Source organism: Telmatherina bonti (genome assembly GCF_933228915.1).
Source record: "Telmatherina bonti genome assembly, chromosome: 8".
In the NCBI taxonomy this organism is placed as follows: Eukaryota; Metazoa; Chordata; class Actinopteri; order Atheriniformes; family Telmatherinidae; genus Telmatherina; species Telmatherina bonti.
In genome coordinates this window covers 2,033,410-2,061,351 of record NC_136626.1, presented here as the reverse complement: position 1 = coordinate 2,061,351, position 27,942 = coordinate 2,033,410, and the positions used below count along the sequence as shown (strand labels likewise).

The window sequence follows — 27,942 nt, the reverse complement described above, 5'->3', positions numbered from 1 at the left end:
TGACCCTGGACCTGTACCTGGACCTGGATCTGACCCTGGACGTGACCGTGGACCTGGACCTGGACCTGACCCTGGACCTGGACCTGGACCCTGGACCTGACCCTGGACCTGGACCTGACCCTGAACCTGGACCTGACCCTGGATCTGACCCTAGACTTGACCCTGGACCTGAACCTGGACCTGACCCTGGACCTGACGCTGGACCTGACCCTGGACCTGGACCCTGGACCTGACCCTGGACCTGGACCTGACCCTGCACCTGAACCTGAACCTGGACCTGACCCTGCACCTGGACCTGGACCTGACCTTGGACCTGGACCTGACCCTATACCTGACCCTGGACCTGGACCTGACCCTTCACGTGGACCTGGACCTGGACTGGACTTGACCCTGGACCTGACCCTGACCCTGACCCTGTACCTGACACTGGACCTGGACCTGGACCTGACCCTGGACCTGAACCTGAACCTGGACCTGACCCTGGACCTGATCCTGCACCTGGACCTGGACCTGACACTGGACCTGGACCTGACCCTGGACCTGAACCTGAACCTGAACCTGGACCTGACCCTGCCCCTGGACCTGGACCTGACCCTGGACCTGGACCTGACCCTATACCTGACCCTGGACCTGGACCTGGACCTGACCCTGGACCTGGACCTGGACCTGGACCTGGACTGGACTTGACCCTGGACCTGACCCTGACCCTGGACTTGACCCTGCACCTGGACCTGGACCTGACCCTGGACCTGGACCTGACCCTGGACCTGAACCTGGACCTGACCCTGGACCTGCAACTTAACCTGGTCCTGACCCTGCACCTGGACCTGACCCTGGACCTGACCCTGGACCTGGACCTGGACCTGACCCTGGACCTGGACCCCGGACCTGGACCTGGACCTGACCCTAGACCTGGACCAGACCCTGGACCTGACCTTGACTTGACCCTGGACCTGACCCTGGACATGGACCTGGACCTGAACCTGGACCTGACCCTGCCCCTGGACCTGGACCTGACCCTATACCTGACCCTGGACCTGGACCTGGACCTGACCCTGGACCTGGACCTGGACCTGGACCTGGACTTGACCCTGGACCTGGACCTGGACTGGACTTGACCCTGGACCTGACCCTGACCCTGGACTTGACCCTGCACCTGGACCTGGACCTGACCCTGGACCTGGACCTGACCCTGGACCTGAACCTGGACCTGACCCTGGACCTGGACCTGACCCTGGACCTGACCCTGGACCTGGACCAGGACCTGACCTGGACTTGACCCTGACACTGGACCTGGACCTGACCCTGGACCTGGACCTGACCCTGGACCTGGACCTGACCCTGGACCTGATCCTGGACCTGACCCTGGACCTGGACTTGACCCTGGACCTGAACCTGGACCTGAACCTGGACCTGACCCTGCACCTGGACTTGACCCTGGACCTGAACCTTGACCTGACCCTTGACCTGGACCTGGACCTGACCCTGGACCTGCAACTTAACCTGGTCCTCACCCTGGACCTGACCCTGGACCTGGACCTGACCCTGGACCTGGACCCTGGACCTGGACCTGGACGTGACCGTGGACCTGGACCTGGACCTGACCTTAGACCTGGACCTGACCCTGGACCTGACCTGGACTTAACCCTGGACCTGACCCTGGACCTGGACCTGGACCTGACCCTAGACCTGGACCTGACCCTGGACCTGGACCTGGACCTGACCTGGACCTGGCCCTGACCCTGGACCTGACCTTGACCTGACCCTGGACCTGGACCTGACCCTGGACCTGGACCAGGACCTGACCTGGACTTGACCCTGACACTGGACCTGGACCTGACCCTGGACCTGGACCTGACCCTGGACCTGGACCTGACCCTGGACCTGAACCTGGACCTGACCCTGGACCTGGACTTGACCCTGGACCTGAACCTGGACCTGAACCTGGACCTGGACCTGGACCTGACCCTGGACCTGCAACTTAACCTGGTCCTGACCCTGCACCTGGACCTGACCCTGGACCTGACCCTGGACCTGGACCTGGACCTGACCCTGGACCTGGACCCTGGACCTGACCCTGGACCTGGACCTGGACCTGACCCTGGATCTGACCCTGGACGTGACTTTGGACCTGGACCTGGACCTGACCCTGGACCTGGACTTGACCCTGGGCCTGAACCTGGACCTGACTCTGGACCCTGGACCTGACCCTGGACCTGGACCTGATCCTGGACCTGGACCTGGACCTGGACCTGACCCTACACCTGGACCTGACCCTGGACCTGGACCTGGACCTGACCCTAGACCTGGACTTGACCCTAGACCTGGACCTGACCCTGGACCTTGACCAGGACCTGACCTGGACTTGACCCTGACCCTGACCCTGGACCTGGACCTGGCCCTGACCCTGGACCTGACCTGGACCTGACCCTGGACCTGGACCTGGACCTGACCCTGACCCTGGACCTTGACCTGACCCTGGACCTGGACCTGACCCTGGACCTGGACTTGACCCTGGACCTGAACCTGGACCTGACCCTGGACCTGGACTTGACCCTGGACCTTAACCTGGACCTGACCCTTTCCCTGGACCTGGACCTGGACCTGACCCTGGACCTGGACCTGGACCTGACCCTGCACCTGGACCTGGACCTGACCCTGGACCTGGACCTGGACCTGACCTGGACTTGGCCCTGGACCTGACCCTGGACCTGGACCTGACCCTGGACCTGGACCTGGACCTGGACCAGACCCTAGACCTGGACCTGACCCTGGACCTGGACCTGGACCTGACCTGGACTTGACCCTGACCCTGGACCTGGACCTGGCCCTTACCCTGGCCCTGACCCTGGACCTGACCTGGACCTGACCCTGGACCTGCACCTGGACCTGACCCCGGAACTGGACCTGGACCTGACCTGGACTTGACCCTGGACCTGACCCTGTACCTGGACCTGGACCTGACCCTGGACCTGGACCTGGACCTGACCCTAGACCTGGACCTGACCCTGGACCTGGACCTGGACCTGACCTGGACTTGACCCTGACCCTGCACCTGGACCTGGACCTGGACCTGACCCTGGACCTGGACCTGAACCTGGACCTGGACCTGGACCTGACCCTGGACCATGACCTGGACCTGACCCTGGACCTGGACCTGACCCTGGACCTGGACCTGGACGTGACTGTGGACCTGGACCTGGACCTGACCCTGGACCTGGACTTGACCCTGGACCTGGACTTGACCCTGGACCTGAACCTGGACCTGACCCTGGACCCTGGACCTGACCCTGGACCTGGACCTGACCCTGGACCTGGACCTGGACCTGGACCTGACCCTACACCTGGACTTGACCCTGGACCTGGACCTGGACCTGACCCTAGACCTGGACGTGACCCTAGACCTGGACCTGACCCTGGACCTTGACCAGGACCTGACCTGGACTTGACCCTGACCCTGGACCTGGACCTGGCCCTGACCCTGGACCTGACCTGGACCTGACCCTGGACCTGGACCTGGACCTGACCCTGACCCTGGACCTGGACCTGACCCTGGACCTGAACCTGGACCTGACCCTGGACCTGGACTTGACCCTGGACCTTAACCTGGACCTGACCCTTTCCCTGGACCTGGACCTGACCCTGGACCTGCAACTTAACCTGGACCTGACCCTGGACCTGCACCTGGACCTGACCCTGGACCTGCAACTTAACCTGGACCTGACCCTGGACCTGACCCTGGACCTGGACCTGGACCTGACCCTGGACCTGGACCTGACCCTGGACCTGGACCTGACCCTGGACCTGGACCCTGGACCTGGACCTGGACGTGACCGTGGACCTGGACCTGGACCTGACCCTAGACCTGGACCTGACCCTGGACCTGACCCTGGACCTGGACCTGACCCTGGACCTGGACCTGGACCTGGACCTGGACCTGACCCTAGACCTGGACCTGACCCTGGACCTGGACCTGACCTGGACCTGGCCCTGACCCTGGACCTGACCTGGACCTGACCCTGGACCTGGACCTGGACCTGAACCTGACCCTGGACCTGGACCAGGACCTGACCTGGACTTGACCCTGACACTGGACCTGGACCTGACCCTGGACCTGGACCTGACCCAGGACCTGAACCTGGACCTGACCCTGGACCTGGACCTGGACCCTGGACCTGAACCTGGACCTGACCCTGGACCTGGACCTGACCCTGGACCTGGACCAGGACCTGACCTGGACTTGACCCTGACACTGGACCTGGACCTGACCCTGGACCTGGACCTGACCCTGGACCTGGACCTGACCCTGGACCTGAACCTGGACCTGACCCTGGACCTGGACTTGACCCTGGACCTGAACCTGGACCTGAACCTGGACCTGACCCTGGACCTGGACTTGACCCTGGACCTGAACCTGGACCTGACCCTGGACCTGGACCTGGACCTGACCCTGGACCTGCAACTTAACCTGGTCCTGACCCTGGACCTGACCCTGGACCTGACCCTGGACCTGGACCTGACCCTGGACCTGGACCCTGGACCTGGACCTGACCCTGGACCTGGACCTGGACCTGACCCTAGACCTGGACCTGACCCTGGACCTGACCTGGACTTGACCCTGGACCTGACCCTGGACCTGGACCTGGACCTGACCCTAGACCTGGACCTGACCCTGGACCTGGACCTGGACCTGGACCTGACCTGGACCTGGCCCTGACCCTGGACCTGACCTGGACCTGACCCTGGACCTGGACCTGGACCTGGACCTGACCCTGGACCTGGACCTGACCCTGGACCTGTTCCAGGACCTGACCTGGACTTGACCCTGACACTGGACCTGGATCTGACCCTGCACCTGGACCTGGACCTGACCCTGGACCTGGACTTGACCCTGGACCTGAACCTGGACCTGAACCTGGACCTGACCCTGGACCTGGACTTGACCCTGGACCTGAACCTGGACCTGACCCTGGACCTGGACCTGGACCTGACCCTGGACCTGGACCAGGACCTGACCTGGACTTGACCCTGACACTGGACCTGGATCTGACCCTGCACCTGGACCTGGACCTGACCCTGGACCTGGACTTGACCCTGGACCTGAACCTGGACCTGAACCTGGACCTGACCCTGGACCTGGACTTGACCCTGGACCTGAACCTGGACCTGACCCTGGACCTGGACCTGGACCTGACCCTGGACCTGCAACTTAACCTGGTCCTGACCCTGCACCTGGACCTGACCCTGGACCTGACCCTGGACCTGGACCTGGACCTGGACCTGACCCTGGACTTGGACCTGGACTTGACCTGGACCCTGGATCTGACCCTGGACCTGGACCTGGACCTGACCCTGAACCTGCACCTGACCCTGGATATGACCCTGGATGTGACTGTGGACCTGGACCTGACCCTGGACCTGGACTTGACCCTGGACCTGAACCTGGACCTGACCCTGGTCCCTGGACCTGACCTTGGACCTGGACCTGACCCTGGACCTGGACCTGGACCTGGACCTGGACCTGACCCTACACCTGGACCTGACCCTGGACCTGGACCTGACCCTAGACCTGGACTTGACCCTAGACCTGGACCTGACCCTGGACCTGGCCCTGACCCTGGACCTGGACCTGGCCCTGACCCTGGACCTGACCTGGACCTGACCCTGGACCTGGACCTGGACCTTACCTTGACCCTGGACCTGGACCTGACCCTGGACCTGGACCTGACCCTGGACCTGGACTTGACCCTGGACCTTAACCTGGACCTGACCCTTTCCCTGGACCTGGACCTGACCCTGGACCTGGACCTGGACCTGACCCTGCACCTGGACCTGGACCTGGACCTGACCCTGGACCTGGACCTGTACCTGACCTGGACTTGACCCTGGACCTGACCCTGGACCTGGACCTGACCCTGGACCTGGACCTGGACCAGACCCTAGACCTGGACCTGACCCTGGCCCTGGACCTGGACCTGACCTGGACTTGACCCTGACCCTGGATCTGACCCTGCACCTGGACCTGGACTTGACCCTGACCCTGCACCTGGACCTGGACCTGGACCTGACCCTGGACCTGGACCTGACCCTGGACCTGGACCTGGACCTGACCCTGGACCTGGACCCTGGACCTGACCCTAGACCATGACCTGGAACTGACCCTGGACCTGGACCTGACCCTGGACCTGGACCTGGACCTGGACCTGGACCTGACCCTGGACCTGGACCTGACCCTGGACCTGAACCTGGACCTGACCCTGGACCTGGACTTGACCCTGGACCTGAACCTGGACCTGACCCTTTCCCTGGACCTGGACCTGACCCTGGACCTGGACCTGGACCTGACCCTGGACCTGGACCTGGACCTGGACGTGACCGTGGACCTGGGGCTGGACCTGACCCTAGACCTGGACCTGATCCTGGACCTGACCCTGGAATTGGACCGTGACCTGACCCTGGACCTGGACCTGGACCTGACCCTGGACCTGGACCTGGACCTGACCTGGACTTGACCCTGACCCTGGACCTGGCCCTGACCCTGGACCTGGACCTAGACCTGACCCTGGATCTGGACCTGGACCTGACCCTGGACCTGGACCTGACCCTGGACCTGGACCTGGACCTGACCCTGGACCTGGACCTAAACCTGGACCTGACCCTGGACCTGGACCTGACCCTGGACCTGGACCTGGACCTGACCCTGGACCTGGACCTGAACCTGGACCTGACCCTGGACCTGGACCTGACCCTGGACCTGGACCTGGACCTGACCCTGGACCTGGACTTGACCCTGGACCTGAACCTGGACCTGACCCTGGACCTGGACTTGACCCTGGACCTGAACCTGGACCTGACCCTGGACCTGGAATTGACCCTGGACCTGAACCTGGACCTGACCCTTTCCCTGGACCTGGACCTGGACCTGACCTGGACTTGACCCTGACCCTGGACCTGGACCTGGCCCTGACCCTGGACCTGACCTGGACCTGACCCTGGACCTGGACCTGACCCTTGACCTGGACCTGACCCTGGACCTGGACCTGGACCTGACCCTGGACCTGGACCTGGACCCTGGACCTGAACCTGGACCTGACCCTGGACCTGGACTTGACCCTGGACCTGATCCTGGACCTGACCCTGGACCTGGACTTGACCCTGGACCTGGACCTGACCCTGGACCTGGACCTGGACCTGACCTGGACTTGACCCTGGACCTGACCCTGGAACTGGACCTGGACCTGACCCTGGACCTGGACTTAGACCTCACCCTAGACCTGGACCTGACCCTGGACCTGGACCTGGACCTGACCTGGACTTGTCCCTGACCCTGGACCTGGACCTGGCCCTGACCCTGGACCTGACCTGGACCTGACCCTGGACCTGGACCTGACCCTTGACCTGGACCTGACCCTGGACCTGGACCTGGACCTGACCCTGGCCCTGGACTTGATCCTGGACCTGGACCTGACCCTGGACCTGCAACTTAACCTGGTCCTGACCCTGCACCTGGACCTGGACCTGGACCTGACCCTGGACCTGACCCTGGACCTAGACCTGGACCTGGACCTGACCCTGGACCTGGACCTGGACCTGGACCTGACCGTGAACCTTGACCTGACCCTGAACCTGTACCTGGACCTGGATCTGACCCTGGACGTGACCGTGGAGCTGGATCTGGACCTGACCCTGGACCTGGACCTGGACCCTGGACCTGACCCTGGACCTGGACTTGACCCTCAACCTGGACCTGACCCTGGATCTGACCCTAGACTTGACCCTGGACCTGAACCTGGACCTGACCCTGGACCTGACCCTGGACCTGGACCCTGGACCTGACCCTGGACCTGGACCTGGACCTGACCCTGGACCTGAACCTGAACTTGGACCTGACCCTGCACCTTGACCTGGACCTGACCTTGGACCTGGACCTGACACTATACCTGACCCTGGACCTGGACCTGGACCTGACCCTGCACGTGGACCTGGACCTGGACTGGACTTGACCCTGGACCTGACCCTGACCCTGACCCTGTACCTGACACTGGACCTGGACCTGGACCTGACCCTGGACCTGAACCTGAACCTGGACATACCCTGGACCTGATCCTGCACCTGGACCTGGACCTGACCCTGGACCTGAACCTGAACCTGAACCTGGACCTGGACCTAAACCTACCCTGGACCTGGACCTGACCCTATACCTGACCCCGGACCTGGACCTGGACCTGACCCTGGACCTGGACCTGGACCTGGACCTGGACTGGACTTGACCCTGGACCTGGACCTGGACTGGACTTGACCCTGGACCTGACCCTGGACCTGGACTTGACCCTGGACCTGGACCTGACCCTGGACCTGAACCTGAACCTGGACCTGACCCTGACCCTGGACCTGCACCTGACCCTGGACCTGACCCTGGACGTGACCCTGGACCTGGACCCTGGACCTGGACCAGACCCTGGACCTGCAACTTAACCTGGACCTGACCCTGGACCTGGACCTGACCCCGGACCTGACCCTGGACCTGCACCTGACCCTGGACCTGGACCTGCAACTTAACCTGGATCTGACCCTGGACCTGGACTTGACCCTGGACCTGACCCTGGACCTGCAACTTAACCTGGTCCTGACCCTGCACCTGGACCTGGACCTGGACCTGATCCTGCACCTGGACCTGACCCTGGACCTTACCCTGCACCTGGACCTGGACCTGACCCTGCACCTGACCCTGAACCTGCACCTGCACCTGCACCTGACCCTGGACCTGGACCCTGGACCTGACCCTGGACGTGACCCTGGACCTGGACCCTGGACCTGGACGTGACCCTGGACCTGGACCCTGGACCTGGACCAGACCCTGGACCTGCAACTTAACCTGGACCTGACCCTGGACCTGGACCTGGACCTGACCGTGGACCTGCAACTTAACCTGGACCTGACCCTGCACCTGGACCTGGACCTGACCCTGACCCTGGACCTGTACCTGACCCTGACCCTGGACCTGACCCTGATGCTGGTCCTGACCCTGGACCTGGACCTGACCCTTGACCTGGACTTGACCCTGGACCTAGACCTGACCCTGGACCTGGACCTGACCCTGGACCTGGACATGACCCTGGACCTAGACCTGACCCTGGACCTGGACCTGGACCTGGACCTGACACTGGACACGGACCTGGACCTGACCCTGGACCTGACCCTGGACCCGGACCTGACCCTGGACCTGGACCTGGACCTGGACCCTGGACCTGGATGTCGACCTGACCCTGGACCTGGACCCTGGACCTGATCCTGCACCTGGACCTGACCCTGGACCTGGACCCTGGACCTGACCCTGGAACTGCAACTTAACCTGGACCTCACCCTGCACCTGGACCTGGACCTGACCCTGACCCTGGACCTGTACCTGACCCTGACCCTGGACCTGACCCTGAGGCTGGTCCTGACCCTGGACCTTGACCTGACCCTGGACCTGGACTTGACCCTGGACCTGGACCTGGACCTGGACCTGACACTGGACACGGACCTGGACCTGACCCTGGACCTGACACTGGACCCAGACCTGACCCTGGACCTGGACCTGACCCTGGACCTGACCCTGGACCCGGACCTGACCCTGGACCTGGACCTGGACCTGACCCTGGACCTGGACCCTGGACCTGATTCTGCACCTGGACCTGGACCTGACCCTGGACCTGGACCTGACCCTGCACCTAAACCTGAACCTGGACCTGACCCTGCACCTGGACCTTCGACCTGACCCTGGACCTGGACCTGACCCTGGACCTGGATGTCGACCTGACCCTGGACCTGATTCTGCACCTGGACCTGGACCTGACCCTGGACCTGGACCTGACCCTGCACCTAAACCTGAACCTGGACCTGACCCTGGACCTGGACCTGGACCTGGACCTGACCCTGGACCTGGACCTGGACCTGACCCTGCACGTGGACCTGGACTGGACTTGACCCTGGACCTGACCCTGACCCTGGACCTGGACCTGGCCCTGGACCTGGACCTGACCCTGGACGTGAACCTGAACCTGGACCTGACCCTGCCCCTGGACCTGGACCTGACCCTGGACCTGGACCTGACCCTATACCTGACCCTGGACCTGGACCTGACCCTGGACCTGGATGTCGACCTGACCCTGGACCTGGACCCTGGACCTGATCCTGCACCTGGACCTGACCCTGGACCTGGACCCTGGACCTGACCCTGCACCTGGACCTGGACCTGACCCTGGACCTGAACCTGAACCTGGACCTGACCCTGCCCCTGGACCTGGACCTGACCCTGGACCTGGACCTGACCCCATACCTGACACTGGACCTGGACCTGGACCTGACCCTGGACCTGGACCTGGACATGGACCTGGACTGGACTTGACCCTGGACCTGACCCTGACCCTGGACTTGACCCTGCACCTGGACCTGGACCTGACCCTGTACCTGACACTGGACCTGGACCTGGACCTGACCCTGGACCTGGACCTGACCCTGGACCTGAACCTGAACCTGGACCTGACCCTGCCCCTGGCCCTGGACCTGACCCTGTACCTGACACTGGACCTGGACCTGGACCTGACCCTGGACCTGACCCTGGACCTGACCCTGACCCTGGACCTGACCCTGACCCTGGACCTGGACCTGACCCTGGACCTGGACCTGACCCTATACCTGACACTGGACCTGGACCTGGACCTGACCCTGGACCTGGACCTGGACCTGGACCTGGACTGGACTTGACCCTGGACCTGACCCTGACCCTGGACTTGACCCTGCACCTGGACCTTGACCTGACCCTGGACCTGGACCTGACCCTGGACCTGAACCTGAACCTGGACCTGACCCTGCCCCTGGACCTGGACCTGACCCTGTACCTGACACTGGACCTGGACCTGACCCTGGACCTGAACCTGGACCTGACCCTGCACCTGGACCTGACCCTGCACCTGGACCTGGACCTGGACCTGGACTGGACTTGACCCTGGACCTGACCCTGACCCTGGACTTGACCCTGGACCTGACCCTGACCCTGGACTTGACCCTGCACCTGGACCTGGACCTGACCTTGGACCTGGACCTGACCCTGGACCTGAACCTGGACCTGTACCCTGGACCTGGACCAGACCCTGGACCTGCAACTTAACCTGGAACTGACCCTGGACCTGGAGTTGGACCAGACCCTGGACCTGACCCTGGACCTGCAACTTAACCTGGACCTGGACCTGACCCCGGACCTGACCCTGGACCAGCACCTGACCCTGGACCTGGACCTGGACCTGACCATGGACCTGGACCTGGACCTGACCCTGGACCTGCAACTTAACCTGGACCTGACCCTGACCCTGGACCTGACCCTTGACCTGCAACTTAACCTGGACCTGGACCTGACCCTGGACCTGGCCCTGGACCAGCACCTCACCCTGCACCTGAACCTGGACCTCACCCTGGACCTGCAACTTAACCTGGACCTCACCCTGCACCTGGACCTGGACCTGACCCTGGACCTGCAACTTAACCTGGACCTCACCCTGCACCTGGACCTGGACCTGACCCTGACCCTGGACCTGGACCTGACCCTGACGCTGGTCCTGACCCTGGACCTGGACCTGACTCTGGACCTGGACTTGACCCTGGACCTAGACCTGACCCTGGACCTGGACCTGGACCTGACAATGGACCTGGACTGGACTTGACCCTGGACCTGACCTGGACCTGACCCTGGACCTGGACCTGACCCTTGACCTGGACCTGACCCTGGACCTGGACCTGGACCTGACCCTGGACCTGGACCTGGACCCTGGACCTGAACCTGGACCTGACCCTGGACCTGGACTTGACCCTGGACCTGATCCTGGACCTGACCCTGGACCTGGACTTGACCCTGGACCTGGACCTGACCCTGGACCTGGACCTGGACCTGACCTGGACTTGACCCTGGACCTGACCCTGGACCTGGACCTGGACCTGACCCTGGACCTGGACTTAGACCTCACCCTAGACCTGGACCTGACCCTGGACCTGGACCTGGACCTGACCTGGACTTGTCCCTGACCCTGGACCTGGACCTGGCCCTGACCCTGGACCTGACCTGGACCTGACCCTGGACCTGGACCTGACCCTTGACCTGGACCTGACCCTGGACCTGGACCTGGACCTGACCCTGGACCTGGACCTGGACCCTGGACCTGAACCTGGACCTTACCCTGGACCTGGACTTGACCCTGGACCTGATCCTGGACCTGACCCTGGCCCTGGACTTGATCCTGGACCTGGACCTGACCCTGGACCTGCAACTTAACCTGGTCCTGACCCTGCACCTGGACCTGGACCTGGACCTGACCCTGGACCTGACCCTGGACCCGGACCTGACCCTGGACCTAGACCTGGACCTGGACCTGACCCTGGACCTGGACCTGGACCTGGACCTGACCGTGAACCTTGACCTGACCCTGAACCTGTACCTGGACCTGGATCTGACCCTGGACGTGACCGTGGAGCTGGATCTGGACCTGACCCTGGACCTGGACCTGGACCCTGGACCTGACCCTGGACCTGGACTTGACCCTCAACCTGGACCTGACCCTGGATCTGACCCTAGACTTGACCCTGGACCTGAACCTGGACCTGACCCTGGACCTGACCCTGGACCTGGACCCTGGACCTGACCCTGGACCTGGACCTGGACCTGACCCTGCACCTGAACCTGAACTTGGACCTGACCCTGCACCTTGACCTGGACCTGACCTTGGACCTGGACCTGACACTATACCTGACCCTGGACCTGGACCTGGACCTGACCCTGCACGTGGACCTGGACCTGGACTGGACTTGACCCTGGACCTGACCCTGACCCTGACCCTGTACCTGACACTGGACCTGGACCTGGACCTGACCCTGGACCTGAACCTGAACCTGGACATACCCTGGACCTGATCCTGCACCTGGACCTGGACCTGACCCTGGACCTGAACCTGAACCTGAACCTGGACCTGGACCTAAACCTACCCTGGACCTGGACCTGACCCTATACCTGACCCCGGACCTGGACCTGGACCTGACCCTGGACCTGGACCTGGACCTGGACCTGGACCTGGACTGGACTTGACCCTGGACCTGGACCTGGACTGGACTTGACCCTGGACCTGACCCTGGACCTGGACTTGACCCTGGACCTGGACCTGAACCTGGACCTGACCCTGACCCTGGACCTGCACCTGACCCTGGACCTGACCCTGGACGTGACCCTGGACCTGGACCCTGGACCTGGACCAGACCCTGGACCTGCAACTTAACCTGGACCTGACCCTGGACCTGGACCTGACCCCGGACCTGACCCTGGACCTGCACCTGACCCTGGACCTGGACCTGCAACTTAACCTGGATCTGACCCTGGACCTGGACTTGACCCTGGACCTGACCCTGGACCTGCAACTTAACCTGGTCCTGACCCTGCACCTGGACCTGGACCTGGACCTGATCCTGCACCTGGACCTGACCCTGGACCTTACCCTGCACCTGGACCTGGACCTGACCCTGCACCTGACCCTGAACCTGCACCTGCACCTGCACCTGACCCTGGACCTGGACCCTGGACCTGACCCTGGACGTGACCCTGGACCTGGACCCTGGACCTGGACCAGACCCTGGACCTGCAACTTAACCTGGACCTGACCCTGGACCTGGACCTGGACCTGACCGTGGACCTGCAACTTAACCTGGACCTGACCCTGCACCTGGACCTGGACCTGACCCTGACCCTGGACCTGTACCTGACCCTGACCCTGGACCTGACCCTGATGCTGGTCCTGACCCTGGACCTGGACCTGACCCTTGACCTGGACTTGACCCTGGACCTAGACCTGACCCTGGACCTGGACCTGGACCTGGACCTGACACTGGACACGGACCTGGACCTGACCCTGGACCTGACCCTGGACCCGGACCTGACCCTGGACCTGGACCTGGACCTGGACCCTGGACCTGGATGTCGACCTGACCCTGGACCTGGACCCTGGACCTGATCCTGCACCTGGACCTGACCCTGCACCTGGACCTGGACCTGACCCTGACCCTGGACCTGTACCTGACCCTGACCCTGGACCTGACCCTGAGGCTGGTCCTGACCCTGGACCTTGACCTGACCCTGGACCTGGACTTGACCCTGGACCTGGACCTGGACCTGGACCTGACACTGGACACGGACCTGGACCTGACCCTGGACCTGACACTGGACCCAGACCTGACCCTGGACCTGGACCTGACCCTGGACCTGACCCTGGACCCGGACCTGACCCTGGACCTGGACCTGGACCTGACCCTGGACCTGGACCCTGGACCTGATTCTGCACCTGGACCTGGACCTGACCCTGGACCTGGACCTGACCCTGCACCTAAACCTGAACCTGGACCTGACCCTGCACCTGGACCTGGACCTTCGACCTGACCCTGGACCTGGACCTGACCCTGGACCTGGATGTCGACCTGACCCTGGACCTGGACCCTGGACCTGATTCTGCACCTGGACCTGGACCTGACCCTGGACCTGGACCTGACCCTGCACCTAAACCTGAACCTGGACCTGACCCTGGACCTGGACCTGGACCTGGACCTGACCCTGCACGTGGACCTGGACTGGACTTGACCCTGGACCTGACCCTGACCCTGGACCTGGACCTGGCCCTGGACCTGGACCTGACCCTGGACGTGAACCTGAACCTGGACCTGACCCTGCCCCTGGACCTGGACCTGACCCTGGACCTGGACCTGACCCTATACCTGACCCTGGACCTGGACCTGACCCTGGACCTGGATGTCGACCTGACCCTGGACCTGGACCCTGGACCTGATCCTGCACCTGGACCTGACCCTGGACCTGGACCCTGGACCTGACCCTGCACCTGGACCTGGACCTGACCCTGGACCTGAACCTGAACCTGGACCTGACCCTGCCCCTGGACCTGGACCTGACCCTGGACCTGGACCTGACCCCATACCTGACACTGGACCTGGACCTGGACCTGACCCTGGACCTGGACCTGGACATGGACCTGGACTGGACTTGACCCTGGACCTGACCCTGACCCTGGACTTGACCCTGCACCTGGACCTGGACCTGACCCTGTACCTGACACTGGACCTGGACCTGGACCTGACCCTGGACCTGGACCTGACCCTGGACCTGAACCTGAACCTGGACCTGACCCTGCCCCTGGCCCTGGACCTGACCCTGTACCTGACACTGGACCTGGACCTGGACCTGACCCTGGACCTGACCCTGGACCTGACCCTGACCCTGGACCTGACCCTGACCCTGGACCTGGACCTGACCCTGGACCTGGACCTGACCCTATACCTGACACTGGACCTGGACCTGGACCTGACCCTGGACCTGGACCTGGACCTGGACTGGACTTGACCCTGGACCTGACCCTGACCCTGGACTTGACCCTGCACCTGGACCTTGACCTGACCCTGGACCTGAACCTGAACCTGGACCTGACCCTGCCCCTGGACCTGGACCTGACCCTGTACCTGACACTGGACCTGGACCTGACCCTGGACCTGAACCTGGACCTGACCCTGCACCTGGACCTGGACCTGGACCTGGACTGGACTTGACCCTGGACCTGACCCTGACCCTGGACTTGACCCTGGACCTGACCCTGACCCTGGACTTGACCCTGCACCTGGACCTGGACCTGACCTTGGACCTGGACCTGACCCTGGACCTGAACCTGAACCTGGACCTGACCCTGGACGTGACCCTGGACCTGGACCCTGGACCTGGACCAGACCCTGGACCTGCAACTTAACCTGGAACTGACCCTGGACCTGGAGTTGGACCAGACCCTGGACCTGACCCTGGACCTGCAACTTAACCTGGACCTGGACCTGACCCCGGACCTGACCCTGGACCAGCACCTGACCCTGGACCTGGACCTGGACCTGACCATGGACCTCGACCTGGACCTGACCCTGGACCTGCAACTTAACCTGGACCTGACCCTGACCCTGGACCTGACCCTTGACCTGCAACTTAACCTGGACCTGGACCTGACCCTGGACCTGGCCCTGGACCAGCACCTCACCCTGCACCTGAACCTGGACCTCACCCTGGACCTGCAACTTAACCTGGACCTCACCCTGCACCTGGACCTGGACCTGACCCTGGACCTGCAACTTAACCTGGACCTCACCCTGCACCTGGACCTGGACCTGACCCTGACCCTGGACCTGGACCTGACCCTGACGCTGGTCCTGACCCTGGACCTGGACCTGACTCTGGACCTGGACTTGACCCTGGACCTAGACCTGACCCTGGACCTGGACCTGGACCTGACAATGGACCTGGACTGGACTTGACCCTGGACCTGGACCTGACACTGGACACGGACCTGGACCTGGACCTGGACCTGACACTGGACCCAGACCTGACCCTGGACCTGGACCTGACCCTGGACCTCGACCTGGACTTGACACTGGACCCGGGCCTGACCGTGGACCTGGACCTTACAATGGAACTGGACTGGACTTGACCCTGTACCTGGACCTGGACCTGACCCTATACCTGACCCTGGACCTAGACCTAACCCTAGACATGGACCTGACCCTGGACCTGACCCTGGACCTGGAACTGACCCTATACCTGACCCTGGACTTGGACCTGGACCTGACCCTGGACCTGGACCTGGACCTGACAATGGACCTTGACTGGACTTGACCCTGGACCTGGACCTGACCCTGGACCTGGACCTGACCCTGACCCTTACCCTGGACCTGGACTTGACACTGGACCTGGACCCGACCTGACAATGGACCTGGACTGGACTGGACTTGACCCTGGACCTGGCCCTGACCCTGGACCTGGACCTGGACTTGACCCTGGACCTGGACCTTACCCTGGACCTGACCCTGGATCTGGACCTGGACCTGACCCTGGACCTGCAACTTAACCTGGACCTGACCCTGCACCTGGACCTGGACCTGACCCTGGACCTGGACCTGACCCCGGACCTGACCCTGGACGTGACCCTGGACCTGACCCTGGACCTGACCCTGACCTGGACCTGACCCTGGACCTGGACTTGGACTTGACCCTGCACCTGGACCTTGACCTGACCCTGGCCCTGGACCTGACCCTGTACCTGACACTGGACCTGGACCTGGACCTGACCCTGGACCTGGACCTGGACCTGACCCTGGACCTGGACCTGACCCTGGACCTGAACCTGAACCTGGACCTGCCCCTGCCCCTGGACCTGGACCTGACCCTGGCCCTGACCCTGGCCCTGGACCTGACCCTGTACCTGACACTGGACCTGGACCTGGACCTGACCCTGGACCTGAACCTGAACCTGGACCTGACCCTGGACCTGGACCTGACCCTGCACCTGGACCTGGACCTGGACCTGGACTGGACTTGACCCTGGAACTGACCCTGACCCTGGACTTGACCCTGCACCTGGACCTGGACCTGACCTTGGACCTGGACCTGACCCTGGACCTGAACCTGAACCTGGACCTGACCCTGACCCTGGACCTGCACCTGACCCTGGACCTGGACCCTGGACCTGACCCTGGACGTGACCCTGGACCTGGACCCTGGACCTGGACCAGACCCTGGACCTGCAACTTAACCTGGACCTGACCCTGGACCTGGAGTTGGACCAGACCCTGGACCTGACCCTGGACCTGCAACTTAACCTGGACCTGGACCTGACCCCGGACCTGACCCTGGACCAGCACCTGACCCTGGACCTGGACCTGGACCTGACCCTGGACCTGGACCTGGACCTGACCCTGGACCTGCAACTTAACCTGGACCTGACCCTGACCCTGGACCTGACCCTGGACCTGCAACTTAACCTGGAACTGGACCTGACCCTGGACCAGCACCTCACCCTGCACCTGAACCTGGACCTCACCCTGACCCTGGACCTGGACCTGACCCTGACGCTGGTCCTGACCCTGGACCTAGACCTGACCCTGGACCTGGACCTAGACCTGACAATGGACCTGGACTGGACTTGACCCTGGACCTGGACCTGACACTGGACACGGACCTGGACCTGACCCTGGACCTGACACTGGACCCGGACCTGACCCTGGACCTGGACCTGGACCTGACCCTGGACCTGGACCTGACCCTGGACCTTACCCTGGACCCGGACCTGACCCTGGACCTGGACCTGGACCTGACCCTGGACCTGGATGTCGACATGACCCTGGACCTGGACCCTGGACCTGACCCTGGACCTGGACCTGACCCTGATCCTGCACCTGGACCTGGACCTGACCCTGGACCTGCAACTTAACCTGGACCTCACCCTGCACCTGGACCTGGACCTGACCCTGGACCTGACCCTGGACCTGCAACTTAACCTGGACCTCACCCTGGACCTGGACCTGACCCTGACCCTGGACCTGGACCTGACCCTGACGCTGGTCCTGACCCTGGACCTGGACCTGACTCTGGACCTGGACTTGACCCTGGACCTAGACCTGACCCTGGACCTGGACCTGGACCTGACCCTATACCTGACCCTGCACCTGGACCTGGACCTGCACCTGGACCTGGACCTGGACCTGGACCTGACCGTGGACCTGCAACTTAACCTGGACCTGACCCTGGACCCGGACCTGGACCTGACCGTGGACCTGCAACTTAACCTGGACCTGACCCTGGACCTGACCCTGGACCCGGACCTGACCCTGGACCCGGACCTGGACCTGACCCTGGACCTGGATGTCGACCTGACCCTGGACCTGGACCCTGGACCTGGACCCTGGACCTGGACCTGGACCTGGACCTGACCCTGGACCTGGACCTGACCCTGGACCTGGACCTGGACCTGACCATGGACCTGGACCTGGACCTGACCCTGGACCTGCAACTTAACCTGGACCTGACCCTGACCCTGGACCTGGACCTGACCCTGGACCTGCAACTTAACCTGGACCTCACCCTGCACCTGGACCTGGACCTGACCCTGACCCTGACCCTGGACCTGGACCTGACCCTGACGCTGGTCCTGACCCTGGAACTGGACCTGACCCTGGACCTGGACTTGATACTGGACCTAGACCTGACCCTGGACCTGGACCTGGACCTGACAATGGACCTGGACTGGACTTGACCCTGGACCTGGACCTGACACTGGACACGGACCTGGACCTGACCCTGGACCTGACACTGGACCCGGACCTGACCCTGGACCTGGACCTGACAATGGAACTGGACTGGACCTGACCCTATACCTGACCCTGGACCTGGACCTGACCCTAGACCTGGACCTGGACCTGACCCTGGACCTGGACCCTGGACCTGACCCTGGACCTGGACCTGGACCTGACCCTGCACCTGAACCTGAACCTGGACCTGACCCTGCACCTGGACCTGGACCTGACCCTGGACCTGGACCTGACCCTATACCTGACCCTGGACCTGGACCCTGGACCTGATCCTGCACCTGGACCTGACCCTGGACCTGGACCCTGGACCTTACCCTGCACCTGGACCTGGACCTGACCCTGCACCTGACCCTGCACCTGCACCTGACCCTGGACCTGGACCTGGACCTGACCCTGGACCTGGATGTCGACCTGACCCTGGACCTGGACCCTGGACCTGATCCTGCACCTGGACCTGACCCTGGACCTGGACCCTGGACCTTACCCTGCACCTGGACCTGGACCTGACCCTGCACCTGAACCTGCACCTGCACCTGACCCTGGACCTGGACCCTGGACCTGACCCTGACCCTGGACCTGGACCTGACCCTGGACCTGCAACTTAACCTGGACCTCACCCTGCACCTGGACCTGGACCTGACCCTGACGCTGGTCCTGACCCTGGAACTGGACCTGACCCTGGACCTGGACTTGATACTGGACCTAGACCTGACCCTGGACCTGGACCTGTACCTGACAATGGACCTGGACTGGACTTGACCCTGGACCTGGACCTGACACTGGACACGGACCTGGACCTGGACCTGACACTGGACACGGACCTGGACCTGACCCTGGACCTGACACTGGACCCGGACCTGACCCTGGACCTGGACTTGACACTGGACCCGGGCCTGACCCTGGACCTGGACCTGACAATGGAACTGGACTGGACCTGACCCTATACCTGACCCTGGACCTGACCCTAGACCTGGACCTGGACCTGACCCTGGACCTGGACCCTGGACCTGACCCTGCACCTGGACCTGGACCTGACCCTGCACCTGAACCTGAACCTGGACCTGACCCTGCACCTGGACCTGGACCTGACCCTGGACCTGGACCTGACCCTATACCTGACCCTGGACCTGGACCTGGACCTGGACCTGACCCTGCACCTGGACCTGGACCTGGACCTGGACTGGACTTGACCCTGGACCTGATCCTGACCCTGGACCTGGACCTGGCCCCGGACCTGACCCTGTACCTGACACTGGACCTGGACCTGGACCTGACCCTGGACCTGAACCTGAACCTGGACCTGACCCTGGACCTGATCCTGCACCTGGACCTGGACCTGACCCTGGACCTGAACCTGAACCTGGACCTGACCCTGCCCCTGGACCTGGACCTGACCCTGGACCTGGACCTGACCCTATACCTGACCCTGCACCTGGACCTCGACCTGGACCTGGACTGGACTTGACCCTGGACCTGACCCTGACCCTGGACGTGACCCTGCACCTGGACCTGGACCTGGACCTGAACCTGGACCTGGACCTGACCCTGGACCTGAACCTGGACCCTGGACCTGGACCAGACCCTGGACCTGCAACTTAACCTGGACCTGACCCTGGACCTGGATGTCGACCTGACCCTGGACCTGATCCTGCACCTGGACCTGACCCTGGACCTGGACCCTGGACCTTACCCTGCACCTGGACCTGGACCTGACCCTGCACCTGACCCTGCACCTGCACCTGACCCTGGACCTGGACCTGGACCTGACCCTGGACCTGGATGTCGACCTGACCCTGGACCTGGACCCTGGACCTGATCCTGCACCTGGACCTGACCCTGGACCTGGACCCTGGACCTTACCCTGCACCTGGACCTGGACCTGACCCTGCACCTGAACCTGCACCTGCACCTGACCCTGGACCTGGACCCTGGACCTGACCCTGCACCTGGACCTGGACCTGACCCTGCACCTGGACCCGGACCTGACCCTGGACGTGACCCTGGACCTGGACCCTGGACCTGGACCAGACCCTGGACCTGCAACTTAACCTGGACCTGACCCTGGACCTGGACCTGGACCTGACCGTGGACCTGCAACTTAAACTGGACCTGACCCTGGACCTGACCCTGGACCCGGACCTGACCCTGGACCTGGACCCGGACCTGACCCTGGACCTGGACCTGGACCTGACCCTGGACCTGGATGTCGACCTGACCCTGGACCTGGACCCTGGACCTGGACCTGGACCTGATCCTGCACCTGGACCTGGACCTGGACCTGGACGTGACCCTGGACCTGGACCTGGACCTGACCATGGACCTGGACCTGGACATGACCCTGGACCTGCAACTTAACCTGGACCTGACCCTGACCCTGGACCTGGACCTGACCCTGGACCTGCAACTTAACCTGGACCTCACCCTGCACCTGGACCTGGACCTGACCCTGACCCTGGACCTGGACCTGACCCTGACGCTGGTCCTGACTTTGGACCTGGACCTGACCCTGGACCTGGACTTGACCCTGGACCTAGACCTGACCCTGGACCTGGACCTGGACCTGACAATGGACCTGGACTGGACTTGACCCTGGACCTGGACCTGACACTGGACACGGACCTGGACCTGACCCTGGACCTGACACTGGACCCGGACCTGACCCTGGACCCGGACCTGACCCTGGACCTGGACCTGGACTTGACACTGGACCCGGGCCTGACCCTGGACCTGGACCTGACAATGGAACTGGACTGGACTTGACCCTGTACCTGGACCTGGACCTGACCCTATACCTGACCCTGGACCTGGACCTGACCCTAGACCTGGACCTGACCCTGGACCTGACCCTGGACCTGGAACTGACCCTATACCTGACCCTGGACCTGGACCTGGACCTGACCCTGGACCTGGACCTGGACCTGACAATGGACCTTGACTGGACTTGACCCTGGACCTGGACCTGGACCTGACCCTGGACCTTACCCTGGACCTGCACCTGGACTTGACACTGGACCTGGACCTGGACCTGACAATGGACCTGGACTGGACTGGACTTGACCCTGGACCTGGCCCTGACCCTGGACCTGGACCTGGACTTGACCCTGGACCTGGACCTTACCCTGGACCTGACCCTGGATCTGGACCTGGACCTGACCCTGGACCTGCAACTTAACCTGGACCTGACCCTGCACCTGGACCTGGACCTGACCCTGGACCTGGACCTGACCCCGGACCTGACCCTGGACGTGACCCTGGACCTGACCCTGACCCTTACCCCGGACCTGGACCTGACCCTGGACCTGGACTTGGACTTGACACTGGACCTGGACCTGGACCTGACAATGGACCTGGACTGGACTTGATCCTGGATCTGGACCTGGACCTGACCCTATACCTGACCCTGGACCTGGACCTGGACCTGGACCTGACCCTGACCCTTACCCTGGACCTGGACCTTACCCTGGACCTGGACCTGGACTTGACACTGGACCTGGACCTGACCCTGGACCTGGACCTGGACCTAGACCTGGACCTGACCCTGGACCTGGACTGGACTTGACCCTGGACCTGGACCTGACCATGGACCTGGACCTGACCCTGGACCTGGACCTGGACCTTACCCTGGACCTTACCCTGGACCTGACCCTGGTCCTGCAACTTAACCTCGACCTGACCCTGGACCTGGACCTGACAATGGACCTGGACTGGACTTGACCCTGGACCTGGACCAGGACCTGACCCTGGACCCTGGACCTGACCCTCAATCTGACCCTGGACCTGGACCTGGACCTGACCCTGACCCTTACCCCGGACCTGGACCTGACCCTGGACCTGACCCTGGACCTGGAATTGGACCTGACAATGGACCTGGACTGACTTGACCCTGGACCTGGACCTGGACCTGACCCTATACCTGACCCTGGACCTGCACCTGACCCTGACCCTTACCCCGGACCTGGACCTGACCCTGGACCTGGACCTGACCATGGACCTGGACCTGACAATGGACCTGGACTGGACCTGATCCTCGATCTGGACCTGGACCAGGACCTGACCCTGGACCTGATCCTGGACCTGGACCTTGACCTGGACCTGACCCTATGCCTGACCCTGGACCTGGACCTGACCGTAGACCTTGACCTGACCCTGACCCTTACCCCGGACCTGGACCTGACCCTGGACCTGGACCTGGACTTGACACTGGACCTGAACCTGACCCTGGACCTGGACCTGACCCTGGACCTGACCCTGGCCCTGGACCTGGCCCTGGACCTGGACCTGGACCTGGACCTGGACTTGACCCTGGACCTGGACCTTACCCTGGACCTGACCCTGGATCTGGACCTGGACCTGACCCTGGACCTGCAACTTAACCTGGACCTGACCCTGCACCTGGACCTGGACCTGACCCTGGACCTGGACCTGACCCCGGACCTGACCCTGGACTTGACCCTGGACGTGACCCTGGACCTGACCCTGACCCTTACCCCGGACCTGGACCTGACCCTGGACCTGGACTTGGACTTGACACTGGACCTGGACCTGACCCTGGACCTGGACCTGACAATGGACCTGGACTGGACTTGATCCTGGATCTGGACCTGGACCTGACCCAATTCCTGACCCTGGACCTGGACCTGACCCTGGACCTGGATCTGGACCTGACCCTATGCCTGACCCTGGACCTGGACCTGACCGTAGACCTTGACCTGACCCTGACCCTGGACCTGGACCTGGACTTGACACTGGACCTGGACCTGACCCTGGACCTGGACCTGACCCTGGACCTGGACCTGGACCTAGACCTGGACCTGACCCTGGACCTGACCCTGGACCTGGACCTGGACCTGGACCTGGACTGGACTTGACCCTGGACCTGGACCTGACCCTATACCTGACCCTAGACCTGGACCTGACCCTGACCCTGGACCTGGACCTGGACTTGACACTGGACCTGGACCTGACCCTGGACTGGACTTGACCCTGGACCTGAACCTGGACCTGGACCTGTCCCTGGACCTGGACCTTACTCTGACCCTGGACCTGGACCTGGAGTTGACGCTGGACCTGGACCTGACCCTGGACCTGGACCTGAACCTGAACCTTAACCTGGACCTGACCCAGGACCTGATCCTGGACCTGGACCTGGACCTGACCCTGGACCTGGACCTGGACCTGACCCTGGACCTGGACCTGACCCTATACCTGACCCTGGACCTGGACCTGACCCTATACCTGACCCTGGACCTGGACCTGACAATGGACCTGGACCTGGACTTGACCCTGGACCTGACCCTGACCCTGGACCTGTCCCTGACCCTGGACCTGGACTTGACCCTGGACCTGGACCTGGACTTGACCCTGGACCTGGACCTGACCATGGACCTGGACCTGACCATGGACCTGGACCTGGACCTTACCCTGGACCTGACCCTGGACCTGGACCTGACCCTGGACCTGGACCTGACCATGGACCTGGACCTGACCCTGGACCTGGACCTGACAATGGACCTGGACTGGACTTGACCCTGGACCTGGACCAGGACCTGACCCTGGACCCTGGACCTGACCCTCGATCTGACCCTGGACCTGGACCTGGACCTGACCCTGACCCTTACCCCGGACCTGGACCTGACCCTGGACCTGACCCTGGACCTGGAACTGGACCTGACCCTATACCTGACCCTGGACCTGCACCTGACCCTGACCCTTACCCCGGACCTGGACCTGACCCGGGACCTGGACCTGGACTTGACACTGGACCTGGACCTGACCCTAGACCTGGACCTGACAATGGACCTGGACTGGACTTGACCCTGGATCTGGACCTGGACCTGACCCTGGACCTGGACCTGACCCTAGACCTGGACCTGACCCTGGACCTGACCCCGGACCTGGACCTGACCCTGGACCTGGACCTGGACCTGACCCTGGACCTGACCCTGGACCGGGACCTGACCCTAGACCTGGACCTGACCCTATACCTGACCCTGGACCTGGACTTGACCCTGGACCTGACCCTGGACCTGGACCTGGACCTGGACCTGACCCTGGACCTGGACTTGACCCTGGACCTGACCCTGGACCTGGACCTGACCCTGGACCTGCAACTTAACCTGGTCCTGACCCTGCACCTGGACCTGGACCTGGACCTGACCCTGGACCTAACCCTGGACCCGGACCTGACCCTGCACCTGGACCTGGACCTGACCCTGGACCTGGACTTGACCCTGGACCTGGACCTGGACCTGACCCTGGACCTGGACTTGACCCTGGACCTGACCCTGGACCTGACCCTGGACCTGGACCTGACCCTGGACCTGCAACTTAACCTGGTCCTGACCCTGCACCTGGACCTGGACCTGGACCTGACCCTGGACCTAACCCTGGACCCGGACCTGACCCTGCACCTGGACCTGGACCTGACCCTGGACCTGGACTTGACCCTGGACCTGACCCTGGACCTGGACCTGACCCTGGACCTGCAACTTAACCTGGTCCTGACCCTGCACCTGGACCTGGACCTGGACCTGACCCTGGACCTAACCCTGGACCCGGACCTGACCCTGCACCTGGACCTGGACCTGACCCTGGACCCGGACCTGACCCTCCTTCCTTCCCAGGGGTCCCCAGCCCCGCAGCATCAGTCTGGAGAAAGGCTCGGAAGGACTCGGCTTCAGCATCGTTGGAGGATTTGGAAGTCCACATGGAGACCTGCCCATCTACGTAAAGACGGTCTTCAGCAAGGTCAGAACCTCCTCTCTGTCAGCAGCACCTCCTCTCTGTCAGCAGCACCTCCTCTCTGTCAGCAGCACTTCCTCTCTGTCAGCAGCACCTCCTCTCTGTGTCAGCAGCACCTCCTCTCTGTCAGCAGCACCTCCTCTCTGTCAGCAGCACCTCCTCTCTGTGTCAGCAGCACCTCCTCTCTGTCAGCAGCACCTCCTCTCTGTCAGCAGCACCTCCTCTCTGTCAGCAGAGCCTCCTCTCTTTCAGCAGCACCTCCTCTCTGTCAGCAGCACCTCCTCTCTGTCAGCAGCACCTCCTCTCTGTCAGCAGCACTTCCTCTCTGTCAGCAGCACCTCCTCTCTGTCAGCAGCACCTCCTCTCTGTCAGCAGCACTTCCTCTCTTTCAGCAGCACCTCCTCTCTGTCAGCAGCACCTCCTCTCTGTCAGCAGCACTTCCTCTCTGTCAGCAGCACCTCCTCTCTGTCAGCAGCACTTCCTCTCTGTTAGCAGCACCTCCTCTCTGTCAGCAGCACCTCCTCTCTGTCAGCAGCACCTCCTCTCTGTCAGCAGCACTTCCTCTCTGTCAGCAGCACTTCCTCTCTGTCAGCAGCACCTCCTCTCTGTTAGCAGCACTTCCTCTCTGTCAGCAGCACCTCCTCTCTGTCAGCAGCGCCTCCTCTCTGTCAGCAGCACCTCCTCTCTGTTAGCAGCACTTCCTCTCTGTTATCAGCACTTCCTCTCTGTTATCAGCACTTCCTCTCTGTCAGCAGCACCTCCTCTCTGTCAGCAGGACCTCCTCTCTGTCAGCAGCACCTCCTCTCTGTCAGCAGCACCTCCTCTCTGTTATCAGCACTTCCTCTCTGTCAGCAGGACCTCCTCTCTGTTATCAGCACTTCCTCTCTGTCAGCAGCACCTCCTCTCTGTCAGCAGGACCTCCTCTCTGTCAGCAGCACCTCCTCTCTGTTAGCAGCACCTCCTCCCATTCAGCAGTACCTCCTCTCTTTTAACAGCAACTCCTCTCTGTCGGGAGCACCTCCTCTCTGTTAGCAGCACCTCCTCTCTGTTGGCAGCACCTCCTCTCTGTCAGCAGCACCTCCTCTCTTTCAGCAGCACCTCCTCTCTGTTAGCAGCACTTCCTCTCTGTCAGCAGCACCTCCTCTCTGTTAGCAGCACCTCCTCTCTGTCAGCAGCACCTCCTTTCTTTCAGCAGCACTTCCTCTCTGTTAGCAGCACTTCCTTTCTGTAAGCAGCACCTCCTCTTTATTATCAGCACCTCCTCTTTATTATCAGCACTTCCTCTCTGTCAGCAGCACCTCCTCTCTGTTAGCAGCACCTCCTCTCTGTCAGCAGCACCTCCTTTCTTTCAGCAGCACTTCCTCTCTGTTAGCAGCACTTCCTTTCTGTAAGCAGCACCTCCTCTTTATTATCAGCACCTCCTCTTTATTATCAGCACTTCCTCTCTGTCAGCAGCACCTCCTCTCTGTTAGCAGCACCTCCTCTCTGTCAGCAGCACCTCCTCTCTGTTAGCAGCACCTCCTCTCTGTCAGCAGCACCTCCTTTCTTTCAGCAGCACTTCCTCTCTGTTAGCAGCACCTCCTTTCTGTAAGCAGCACCTCCTCTTTATTATCAGCACTTCCTCTCTGTCAGCAGCACCTCCTCTCTGTTAGCAGCACCTCCTCTCTGTCAGCAGCACCTCCTTTCTTTCAGCAGCACTTCCTCTCTGTTAGCAGCACCTCCTTTCTGTAAGCAGCACCTCCTCTTTATTATCAGCACTTCCTTTCTGTCAGCAGCACCTCCTCTCTGTCAGCAGCACTTCCTCTCTGTTAGCAGCACCTCCTCTCTGTTAGCAACACCTCCTCTCTTTCAGCAGCACTTCCTCTCTGTTAGCAGCACCTCCTTTCTGTAAACAGCACCTCCTCTTTATTATCAGCACTTCCTCTCTGTGAGCAGCACCTCCTCTCTGGCAGCAGCACCTCCTCACTGTCACCAGCACCTCCTCTCTGTTATCAGCACTTC

At 62.7% G+C, this 27,942-nt stretch overlaps 1 protein-coding gene across 1 annotated transcript in view; it reads left to right on the top strand.

The window, feature by feature from the left end:
- Nucleotides 1-27,942, top strand: part of LOC306759488 (multiple PDZ domain protein-like) — a gene marked incomplete at both ends in the record, with an annotated part of 123,458 nt that overhangs the window by 81,293 nt on the left and 14,223 nt on the right. The window contains one exon of the mRNA XM_079245156.1: nt 25,824-25,947. Coding sequence (XP_079101282.1) covers nt 25,824-25,947 — 124 coding nt within the window. The remainder of the gene's footprint in view (nt 1-25,823; nt 25,948-27,942) is intronic.